The sequence below is a fragment of the Hippocampus guttulatus genome, chromosome 13, assembly GCF_054856545.1.
Source record: "Hippocampus guttulatus isolate MCC_2025c chromosome 13, RoL_Hgut_1.0, whole genome shotgun sequence".
Taxonomy (NCBI): domain Eukaryota; kingdom Metazoa; phylum Chordata; class Actinopteri; order Syngnathiformes; family Syngnathidae; genus Hippocampus; species Hippocampus guttulatus.
This window is the reverse complement of record NC_141273.1, coordinates 1,353,136-1,365,124: the sequence shown is the minus strand read 5'-3', so window position 1 is coordinate 1,365,124 and position 11,989 is coordinate 1,353,136. Positions and strand designations below refer to the sequence as shown.

The 11,989-nt window shown below is 48.6% G+C and overlaps 1 protein-coding gene and 1 pseudogene across 1 annotated transcript; both read left to right on the top strand.

The window, feature by feature from the left end:
* Positions 1 to 6,597: 6,597 nt before the first annotated feature.
* On the top strand, positions 6,598 to 7,351 carry LOC147195680 (nanos homolog 1 pseudogene; annotated as a pseudogene).
* A 1,310-nt stretch (positions 7,352 to 8,661) lies between these two features.
* neff2 (neuronal intermediate filament family member 2) lies at positions 8,662 to 11,648 on the top strand. Its single transcript, XM_086128066.1, has 4 exons — positions 8,662 to 9,356; positions 9,980 to 10,363; positions 10,476 to 10,600; positions 11,065 to 11,648. Exons 1-4 carry the CDS (start codon positions 8,784 to 8,786, stop codon positions 11,123 to 11,125), a joined length of 1,143 nt encoding a protein of 380 aa, XP_085984192.1. The 5' UTR covers positions 8,662 to 8,783; the 3' UTR covers positions 11,126 to 11,648.
* The last annotated feature ends 341 nt before the right edge of the window (positions 11,649 to 11,989 follow it).

Genomic DNA, 11,989 nt, shown 5'->3' with positions numbered 1-11,989 from the left:
CTACTCCAGAGCGACAGGTGGCGGTAAGGAGTCTACCGACGGCGAGCAATCACCATCGTCCGAAAACGAACAGCATTTAAAATAACTGTTTCATGACAACAACATTTTATAATGTGTATTTTAAGGACAATATGAACAGAAGCTATTCGTGTTTAATTCTGCGCCTCACCCTAAGTATTTGTGCCGTTATCGTTTGTTATCCATTCATTTAATGTCTCAGTAACTTTTTTTGCTCCGTTTCATTGTTGAAAAACTTTGAGACGAGCTTTACAAACTGCAGGCGTGTTTATGTATTTGACTGACTTTTCAGTTGATTGTCAAGCAAGCGCCTTCAGGGGGCAGCCTCTCCTCAAGTGTGGTCCATGTCTTCAGTTGTTCACCCACTCATGCACGTTGCAGTCAAACATTCCATTTCAGTGAGGGAAAAGCTCCAATTTCCTTTTTCTTTTGTGAAAAAAAAACCCCAAAGCAGACTATTTTGGGAAAATTGGCAAAGAGAAGTAATGTTCTGTAAAAGTACTGTAATTATGATACCAGACTAGCATTATACAGAATTTGGAATTCATTTTGGGGTTAAAGTTTGGAGTTAAAAATGGAATTTAAAGAGCACGGGTTTAGAATTGTTCATTTTTCAGTTATGAATTAAAGGGTGTATTTTTTGGTAATTAATTTGTAAATTCCTGCATAGCATACAGTGTATATGCCATTTTTCACAGGTGGAGTGCCTCAAATAGTGACTGTTGCCGCGCGATTACTGTATCTGCATTGAAGGAAGCACATTCCTTCAGCTAAGGAAGTACACCGTTTAAAAAGCCGTGAGATTTTATTGCATGTGTCTCCTGTCGTAAATCAGTGATTGATGGTGACATTATTTTGCCTTGCTGTGGCTTAAAAAAAAAAAATACAGCACTTTTTCTGCCCCCGGTGTCTACTGTTGGCATGTTTTTTTCCTGGATAAAAAATACAAAAATAATTCACAAATATGTGGAAAATAAAACAAAAAAATAAACTATTCATAAATACATACCAGTACATAAACGAGAGAATATGAGATGAAAATTCACAGATTTGAGGAAAAAGTACGAAAGTGAAAAATGAGGCAAAAGTCGTAGTCGTTGAGCAAGAGATCCGACAGCAACTTGATACTTGTTTGCTTTTCGGAATCGATTGCTATATTCGTTAGCATTAGCATTGGCGCGGTTTCCATCGGAGACACCAAAGGACCCGTTCCGAGACATTTTTACAAGACAGTCGATTGTCTTTCCCCGACATTGTCCTTGTTAAGAGCCGTCATGCAAATGCATCGCACGCTACGCCAGAGACGCGAGGAAAGGGGACGCCTTTGAATCTGCGGGAGGTCTTAGCGAACCCCCCTCCCAAACAAAAGGGCACAGCCGATTGCCCGAGTCAATCTCTTTCCGAACAAAAGACGAGGCAACCAGTCAACCGTCCGCCTTTGATGCCGCCGAGGACAATGAAAGCCAAGCAATCAATCCCTTAATTGAGTTTTGCGCAGGGGAAGGTCAACTTCTCAGTGGGACAACTGCTGTGTTCATTTCACAAGGCCGCAAACGCATCGAGGCCGGAGATGCGGAGAAACTTGACATTCTTTGGCTCAACAATCGGAATAGATGCTTGGAAGTATTTTCATTTTACATTTTTTATGGCTTTTTTTTTTTTTTTTGGTCTTTTGGTGGGGTGGCATCTTGTCGCCCTCTAGTGGCCACCCACCGCTTCTGCAGATGTCGTCGGCCCGCTTAATTCGCAAAGTCGAATTCAAGCCCTCATTTTTGATCTTCGTACCTTTCCTGCAGAAAAGTGACCTGGGGGGTGTGGGGGGGGGGGGGGGGTCTGCTTGGACAGGCAGCATGGAAGTTTACTAACCTCTGCAGGCGGAAAAATCATCAAGTCGACTTCAAGCCTGCATTCTCGATCGGTATTTGTTACACGGTGCAGCACGAAAAGGAAACAAAGATTAAAATATTGCATAAATTGTGTTATGAATCGCATCATACACAATGTTACATCAAAAATATACAAAGATAGTTGCGCCTTTTATTGTGACTTTTATTGATTGTTTTATGTTCTTCGCTTCCTCAAAGCGAGAGACGAAAAGCTCCACAAAAGAGGAGGAAGTCGTCCGGAAGAAAAACACAAGCAAACGTTTCCGCTCCCGCCATTTCATCCTCTGGGTGTCAAAAGCCCGACACAAAGTGGACAAAGGCGTGAATGAAGCAAGTCAACTGGAAATTATGTCACAGTGGGAAGTACCAGTAGATTATAACTTACCGAGAATAAAAGGGAAAAAAGGAGACAGGCTCATCCAATTTATTTCTTACAATTCTCTGCAAAACATCATGATTTTTATTTATTTTGTTTTTTTTACAAAAAGTATAACATTGCCTTCGGAAAATCAACTAGCTTAATGCTAAAACGTAACTCAAAACACGATGGACAAGGTAACAAATAGCATCAACGTTATGCTCATGATAAAACCCTTCAAACAACAGACAGGTGAACACAAACGGTGGAGGAACGCATGTAGACGGACAACATAACTCACAGGCATACCTTTTTAGACTCTGCAACAAAAAAAATAATAATAAACTAACTAATTTTACTGATGCTTACTTAGCAGTTGTGACTGTCTTTGTTTCATTTGTTACACCATAAGAAGACACAAGGAACAAATCATGATGCCGAGACTCTTATGTTCTCTTTAATTATGTTATGTTTTTATGAAAAACAAGACTTGAATGCTATTTTCTTATGTTTAAAAGAAAAAAAAAAAAAGAAAAGTTTCGGTGGTGTTCTTGGACGGGCTGCAACCGATTAGTCAAGGCTCCGCTGTATCCGAGATCCTCCGCAATGGTTTCTGCCAAGCAGCACAGAGGCGCCGTGAGGTTGGCCAATTAGTCCAATCAAACACATGAGCCCCAAAGCGCGCCTGCTCTCGGCAACTGGACACTCTTTCTATTCGAGAGAGAGAGAGTGTGTGTGTGTGTGTGTGTGTGTGTGCGCGCGCGCCACAAAGCTCACATCGTAAACGGCCGGGCTGAAAGGACAATAAAGTGGCTGGCATCTAATCGTAGACAAGAGAGTGTTTCATGAAGCCAGATAATGGCCATCGCGCGCGTGCGGCATTTCATTAGCATAGATAATAACTTGGGAAGATTTCGATGAGGGGATGGTTGGTCGCCACGGCAACCAGGATCCCGGCAAACAAAAGAGTCTCGGGAACGCTTGCCGAGGGGACGCGAATGGAAAAGGAACGAAACGTGAGCGCGTTTGTCCGCCGACCCCGTCGCGCAAGATGAAATAAATTACAACTCCTTCCCCGGCATGCGCGTGAATTTGAAATGAAGGCAAAAATGGCGGATCAGTCTAAAATGTGACCTTGGGGAAATGAGGTCACGCCTACGCGGGGCAAAAATCATGACGGGGGGAGCCAGTCAATTGCAGGCCTTTTCGTTTTCCATCCCAACGCAATTTATCCATCCATCACCGCACATTTTGACCGGCGGCTGTTCTGTCCTTTGTTCGCAAAAAGCTACTCGCTAACGTGTACGTCTTCGTTTTGGTGCTCCTGCTGGCCGGACGTCGCAAGCGCACCACACCAGTCGCATAAGATTTCACGCGAGCTTTTTATTGTTCGCAAAAAAGGAGCTCGATACGCTGGATGCTCGACCTCTTGACTCGTCATTTTTTTGTACATAAAAAGCTTCTCGAGGGCCCTCGGCGCTCCTGCTCGTCAGGCGCCGCAGATAAAATCGCACGAGATTGAAATCAAAAAGTCATTCGTTCGCAAAAAAAGCAGCTCGGTTAATCCGTTCGCGTCGACATCCGCACTTTTGGCGTACGTCGCAAACAGATGCCCTCGAATGCACCGCAACAGTCACACGAGACAAAAAAGGAGTTTGAGTAGTCGCTAATGTGATGACTTTTGTGCTCCTTGTTTGGGTTTTTTTTCTTCAAACAAATCTTGCCAAATGCACCACGCCGGCCGGCCACACAAGATGACCAAATAACAGTGACCGCGACTGCTCTCCGTTTCCAGAAGCGAAATGTTCCACGCGCTCTCGGCGACCAGCCGAAATCAGATCGCTGTCCAGATGGACGTCCGCATTCTTCTAAGCCCGACGGCCCACTTTAGCGGGACCTTTGGCACGCGGGGAATTCGGCCGGCCCGTTTCGCTTCCAGCAGCTTCGGTCTCTCCAGCTCGTTCGAATGTGCGCCGTTAACTTTTTGTTATCTTTTCGTTCAGTCAGTCATTGGAATTTTAGAGCCCAAAGATGGCACGATTGTCCCGGGATGACTTTTTGTTCTTCTACACTGAACCGAAGGGAGGGCTGCGCCGCCGCGGGAGAGGCCGCAGTCGACTTCAATCGTGGCCAATCGAAGCGGATGCTTTTTGTTCCCTTTAAATGCGGCACGCTAGTCGTACACGAGAGTCCTGAGGAAAGCACATTCGCAAGCGCAGCGGTCGCTCGGGGATCGATGCCCGTCGTTGACAAAATGCACGGCGTTAGATCCGCTCTCTACTCCGCAACCGGTCCGGTACTTTTGTTAGTCTTGAAAGCAAGTCCACAGCGGCGTGACAGTAAGCCGCCTATCACGGGTATTCCCCAACGTGCGAGGCGGCAGACTCTCGTCTCGGCCGTCAGTAACTCGAGCCCCCCCCTGTCGGGGTGTGGCCCATCTGGCCGGCGCCCCGGCGACCCATCTGTGCTCTCTGGGAGGTAACAAACCGCCATTATTCATGAACCGCAAATAAAATTGAAAACGGAGAAAGCTTTTTAGTCAAACGGCACGTTTGCAAAAAGCTGCTTGATGAATCGGCGATGGAGCAGTTGACATTTTCGCTCGGTGTTTTGTCTTGCCAATATCACACACACACACACACACACGATCCCTCACCGCTTTAAATGAAATTTTCCGCATGAAAAGTAATATTGGTATCGGATACTCGGTATCGAGTATCGGATACTCGGTATCGGTATTGGCGAGTACCCAAGCATTGAGTACTCGTACCGGTTCCACCGTGCAGTCCGTTTGTTTGTTTAAGCGGGCCTGTAGCAATTGATCCCCATTTTCCCTCTGGTGAACACATTTTATCAGGAGGAGGCGTGTGTTTAAAAAGATTTAAAAAAAAGGGGGGGGGGCCAGAATGAGGGTTAAGCAATAGCTGGCGACAAAGCACTTGATGTGCCTGAAAGGCAGCCCACACCAGCCTCTGCTTAATTCCCCCTTGACCTTGGCGGCTCCCTGATGCCAGTGACACCCGCACCCGTCTGGGGGGGGGGGGGGGGGGGGGGGCTCCATTTTCGGACGTGCAGATGGAGCAACCGTTAAGAGACGCGCTGCTTGCATATTCCCCCTGTGGGTAGGGGTGGGCGTAGTGCAGTGGTCAGAGGTTAGGGATCAGAGTCGACCCCCCCCCCCCCCGCCCCAACTGGCTACCAGGAAAGCTCCCGTGTGTCTGTGGACATCCAAGGATAAAGGACACATTATGCACTTTATGCTATTAATGCAGGGAGGGGGGGGGGGGGTTCAGCTGGCACGTGCGACACACACGTATGCACACAGCACAGACAGAGAGATTTTTTGGGGGGTGGGGGGGGGGTTGAAATGATACAGGACAAACTTAGTAGCTGAACAATATTCAAATTTTGAGTGAGTTGCTTTTTGTGAAGAAAAAAAAAATACAAAACGAGTTCTTGCACTGAACGTCAGTTTCTTCTTGGGCAGTTTTGCGCCTTTTTTTTTTTCAATTCAAGAAATAAAAAAAGCAATAAGGCGAAATCTATTTATCTCCAATGACATCTGGCTATATTTTGGATTGTTGTGTGCTGCTACTGTGAATGTGAAATTTCCTCTTTGCAGGCTTCAATCACGCTACTTGTCTTCTCTCCCCAAATTTAATTCCATGAAATAGCCCCCAACACACACACACACACACACACACACACACACACACACACACACACACACACACACACACACACACACACGGAGAGCAATAAATCAGCGCCTCATCAAATGTGTGCAAGCGGCGTGCAGCGCGGTCATTGTGCTCGCAGTCAAGCTGAAGTCGTCGCGCGCGACCGACTGCTTTAGCGGCTAACGACGCGCGCGTGTGCTCGCGCGGGCATACGCGTTTGGGTTGAATGCATATTAATGAGCGGCCTGCTGTGGAGACAATGGGGGCAGAAGGGGGGGGGGGCGGTGGGGGTTGATGCGAAAGGGGGGGGGGCATAGCAGGTGCGGGGTGGGGTCATCACTTCACGTTGACTCGCTGTAAATTCAACGTCAAAAAAGGGACGCTGCGTTTGAGGGCGTCCGTCATCTGCAATGCAACGCATTTCATTTGGCGGGTACTTGATCAGTCCGCCGCACCCAAATGCGGGTTTTTGTGTTCGGGGACTACAGATGATTGAAATTGCACATACAGGACTCGAGAAGAGTCAGTGTGGGATTGGGGAGTGGGGGGGGCTGACTGGTACCTCCTTTCCAAAGCCACGCCCCCTTCACCCCGCTAATGACGGGCACTTAACCGCGCCTGCCCCGCCGCCTGTCCCGCACACTGGAAGCAGCTACGGCGGCAAGAGGAACAAAAAGTACAAACAAGACGACAGCGAAAGCGAAAAGAAGAAGAGGAGAAGCTGCCGCCAATTAAAGTTTGCCCATGCGGACACTTTTGCCCGCGCGATGGATTTGGCGGAGCGCCGCTACTCGTCTCCGTACGACTACACCTTCAATTTCTGGAACGACTACCTGGGCTTGTCCACCCTGGTGGCCCCGAACCGGATCCGGGGCCCGGCCGGGTGTAGCGGCCCCAACTCCATAACGGAGTCGCTGAAAGCCACGCTGGGCTTGGACGACTCGCCGGACGAGCTGCGGCAGCGCTTCTCGCTGCTCCGGCAGCGACGCCCGCTCGGAGACGACGCGGCCGCCTACGCGGGGCGCGGCTCGGCGGAGGGTCCGGAGCGCAGACACAAGGCCGAGCCCCCCAGGGTGTGCGCGTTTTGTCGGAATAACGGCGCCCCGGGGGAGGTGTACGGCACGCACGTTCTGAAGGCGGCGGACGGCCGGGTGCTGTGCCCCATCTTGCGGGCGTACACTTGCCCGCTGTGCGGCGCCAACGGGGACAACGCGCACACCATCAAGTACTGCCCGCTCTCCTCCAGGGAGCCGCCCGGGGGCCACAGGATGATGCCGCAGGCCAAGGGGAGCGCAGCGCCCGGCAAGAGGCTCAAAGTCTTCTCCTGAACGTCAATGTCACGTCATCCGGATAACCGCCGCCGAGGTTGAAAAACATTCATCGCAAGTTTGGTTTTTTTTGACGGGGGGGGGGGGGGGGGTTAAAAATTCACACACATTCACTCTCATTTATCGGAGGTCAAATAATATCATCTCTGCTATTTGGTATTTCATTTGGACCAAAATGATGTGAAACCAGATCTGATCCGGATTGCACATTTAGGGCGAATGTAAATGGAGCATGTTTCAGAAGGGTTACGAAAGACAACATTTTCGAATTTCCGATTTAAAAAGCAACCAAAGCATTGTACGCATAAATGTTGCCATCATGATCCACGTGCTGTACTCCTCGTGCCAGATGAACGTCTCACAACGCTTTTCATTTCCAGGACGATATTTTTATTTTTGCACCAAAGCAACACCTTGTTAAAACGTATGTCGCCTCACGGATTTTTTTCCACACAGCAACGTTGACTTTTTCCAAGTCATGCGGATGGTCGTTTGGCATCATCGAATGTAAAAAAAAAAACAAAAAAAAAACTGCAGAATGTCGACATGACAATGCAGTTGACGGATAGTTTCCTAAAGATGCTCCAATGGATCCTGTAAAATGTTTCAAAAGGGTCGCAGAGGAGCAACGTTCCAAAGTCTCTGTGTGTTGAAAGCAAATGTTTTGGATGTGCTTATTATTTTTTTTTTTTACCTAAGTGGGCAGCAGGAGGGAAATTTTCACTGTACATAAACTCTGAATGAAAAAAAAAGTGCATTTGTTGCGCGAGAAACACAATGACGTCGCAAACACTCGGATTGGCTGCAGTGATATGGCGCCCTCTAGTGATTCAAATGCGTGACGACTGGCAGTAGATATGTAAAATTGTTTACTCAAAACGTGTTCAATTGCGATGCTTTTATACATTTGTACTTTATTTGTAATTACACTTGAAGTAACCCTCCTGATGTCTGTTTCTTTAAAAAAAAAAAAAAGTTGATGGGACGACGTGACCGGAAGTATTGCCCGACCGACTCACATATTCGGAAAAGGGACATTTGCATAAAGGGGACAAGATGATGAATTTGAGAAAAAAAAAAACAGACTGTAACGAATTAAAACAGCCTTCTACATGGCTGCTATTTTTGGTGCCACTATTATTTATTTTTTTTCCCTCTCCCTACCCAATGTTTTCCTTTCTGAACTCTGACTGTAAATTTCCCCATTGCGGGACAAATAAAGGATATCTTATCTTATGACAGCAAAGCTGCTTTTGCACTGCGCTGTCTGTTCATTGCTTCAAGAGCAACTTCAACCGGCTCTGCAGAAGTCTGCTATTGGCCGGATGGCTGCCGACATCACTCGTGTGTGTGTGTGCGCGCGCGTATGCGCGTACTTTATATAAAAGTCTGCAGCATCCCCGGGGTGGTGCAGTGCACAAATGCTCGCTCATTGTGTGCAGGACGAGGGGGACTTTGAATGAAAACATCCATTTCACTTCCATAAAGAAAGAAAAATAAAAACAACATCACCATGAGCTCCTCCGTCTTCTGCCGTCGACCTCGGGGCGACTTCAGCGGTTCGCACTTGAAATCATCCCCTTCCCGCTCCTCATCTGCATCCCCCGAGTCCCGCAGGAGGCTCCCGGAGGAGTCGTCCTCCCCGGGCCGGGCCGGCGTCCTCGGCTCGCGGCTGCGGGAGAAGGAGCAGCTGGTGGACCTCAACGACCGCTTCGCAGGTTACGCCGAGAAGGTCCGACTCCTGGAGCGCCACCACCGGGCGCTGCTGGCCGAGCTGGAGGCGCTGCGAGGGCGAAGGAGCAACCCGTCCCGCCTGCGGGGGGTTTACGAGGAGGCGGCGCGCAGGTTGAGGGACGAGATGGAGTCGGAGAGTCGAGAGAAAATGCGCATGGAGGCGGAGCGGGACTACCTGAAGGAGGTTCATGGGAGGGTGAGGGAACGCTGCGAGGAGGAGGCGAGGCGGCGGGAGCGGGCCCGGGAGGCGCTGATGCGGGCCCGGCAGGAGGCGGGACGGGCGGCGCTCTCCTTCCTCGACACCCAAACCAACGTGGCGTCCCTTTGCGACGAGATGGTCTTCCTCAAGAAGGTCCGTCGCTCTTTTTCGAGGCGCTAAGATGGCCGCTGGCCTTAATTTTTAGTACATCCAGAAAACTTTTGTACGGGGCTGTGGTTTAGACCAGTGGTGGGCAAACTACGGCCCGCGGGCCGAATCCGGCCCGTTGGTCTTTTTAATCCGGCCCGCCGAAGGTCGGTCCGCAATTAAGGTTCGATGTGAATGATTGCATTCATTTCAATTGGACTTGTAATGACGGGCATTTCACCGCCAGGTGGCGCATTGACTTGAGGTTGCAGAACACGGGGGGCCGGGGCAATCTTTTCGACCACCTAGTACCTCTGTATCGCTCTACTTCTACTGGTCTGATCACAACCCATCTGCAGCGATGCACAGACTAAAATAGGTCATCAACAACACTTTTGTCATTTAAAAAAAAGTATATTAATACCGTACTTTCATGCTTTTGTTCTGTTGATGTTTGATATGGACTGTCAACAAATGCAGTTTTTTTTAATGTACCATAGAGCGTGCTGACCTGGCCCTTCTGTCAAATTTTAAAAATCAATGCAGCCCCCGAGCCAAAAAGTTTGCCCACCCCTGGTTTAGACACTCCCGGTCCATGAAATTTAAAAGCTGTACATGTGATTCGTAAGGTCTTTGCGGAGGAGAACGTGGAGCTGCAGGCCCAGCTGGAGGTGGCCAACATCGGCCAACATCTCGAGGGGGCGGCGGCAGCGGCGACGCGGCCCCACCCGGGGGAGGCGCTGCGGGACGTCCGGGTGCGGTACGAGCGACTGGCCGGCGACAACGCGCGAGCCGCGGAGGATTGGTACAGGAGCGAGTGCGGCGCGGCGGCGGACGCGGCCGGCAGGGACCGCCGGGCGGCGCGCGCCGTTCGGGAGGAGACCGCCGAGTACCGCAGGATGCTCCTGGCCCGATCCTCCGACATCGAGGCTCTCGGGAACGTCGTCGAGGCGCTCAACGAGCGGCTGGCGGAGATGGAGGAGACGCAGGCCAACGAGGTGGACAAGTACCAGGTGAACCTTCAAGCCCCTCCACAAAAAAATAAAATAAAAAATCTTGTCGCGCATGGGCATTCCAAGTTCTGTCCTCGCAAATCCATCCCAATGTTTGGTGTTCCGTTCCCAGACGAGGATCAGCCAACTGCTGCGAGACATCGACGACGCCAAGCAGGAGATGGCGCTCTACATGAGAGCGTACCAAGACCTGCTCAATGTCAAGATGGCGCTAGACATCGAAATCGCCGCGTACAGGTGACGCGCTTTCACCTCAACACACACACACACACACACACGCACGTCTTCTTTTTTTTTCTTCATAAAATCTTCAAAATCCAAATAATATAATCGGTCATTCAAAGAGTTAAGTTCTTTTAAAATCAAGGTTCGAAATAAACTCTTTCGCATCTCGGTTTGCGAGTCAAAATTTGTATCACATCAAAACATCTTGAAGAGCCGCGGTGAGAATCACAGATTCAGAATTGAAGGGAATTCAAATGGCTGTTTCGTTTTTTTGGGGGGGGTCGGGGGGGGGGTATTGTTCATCCATTATATTGTTCAATTTTTACTCTTTAATGAAACGCTTGCTTTGGGTTCCTGAGATTAAATTACAAGAATTGCTCCTCAAAATTATGAAGTCACTGAATCGCAAAACTGCTCCACAAAGAAGAAAAAAAAAGTTATTTCAAGGCTTGAAATGCTCTTCTTTTTTATTGTAGGGGGCTTCTGGAAAGCGAAGATCTGCGGCTGTCGGATCCCTACTTTCCTACCGTTCACTGAACACTCAAACACAACATGACAACCTCCCCGCCATTTTTAACAAGACGTCACCACAACGTCATCCGCATCACGACAGACGCGCCCTGGCGCCAAAAAGCAAGCGAGAGGTCCACCTCAAGTCCCCCTTCTTCTCCACACATTTTGACGTCGAGAAAAAAAAAACCCGGCTGCACTGCATGAAGCATCATTATTGTTAAAGTCCAAGCAACTAGCTTTGCGCAAACACTTGAGCAGGTGTTTGTAACGTGGCAGAAACACTGCTTGGACTTTAATAACTGCCTAGTAGTAGTTGAGCCAGTGACCTTAAACCATTTCTTCACGTCTCCTTTTGCATTTACGCCCACGTTAACATCAATGGGGGGAATGTAAATGCAGAAGAAGCCTAATCGTCGCTGGTGTCTTCGATTTATGATAGTCTTTATTGTTTAGCCGGGAATTCATGCTCAGCTGCGGTCAAACATGAAACGGAATGAAAACTAACTATAACAGTGAGCGAAATGTTCAATAAAGAAATAAGAGCCGACTTATGACTCACTTTTTATTTTTGTATACCGTATATGCTTTTTTATTACAGCGTATGAGCGGAGGGAGAGCTACACTTTTACCCTCAAGCACTGTGGAATTGATTTCAATTGGTCTCTGTGAATGTTGCGATGAATATCGCACATATACTGTTGTGTCCCTTGACGGAACGATATTGAATTTTAAAAAAAATCTGAATTAATCAGAATAAAAATGCAACCACCCTACGTATGTGATGAAGTTATTTTCTGGTTAGTCGCGGTATTAACTTTCTACAGGTAGAGGGTGCTAACAGACAACACATTTTACTTCTTTTTTTTTCTTTTTTAACTTTTGCTTGTA

Bases quoted from the DNA above. Each gene is read 5' to 3' on its own strand.
- neff2 (XM_086128066.1), top strand. From the start codon at position 8,784: ATGAGCTCCTCCGTCTTCTGCCGTCGACCTCGGGGCGACTTCAGCGGT. The intron at 9,357-9,979 runs GTCCGTCGCTCT...GTGATTCGTAAG, and splicing joins AGATGGTCTTCCTCAAGAAG to GTCTTTGCGGAGGAGAACGT. The intron at 10,601-11,064 runs GTGACGCGCTTT...TTTTTATTGTAG, and splicing joins ATCGAAATCGCCGCGTACAG to GGGGCTTCTGGAAAGCGAAG.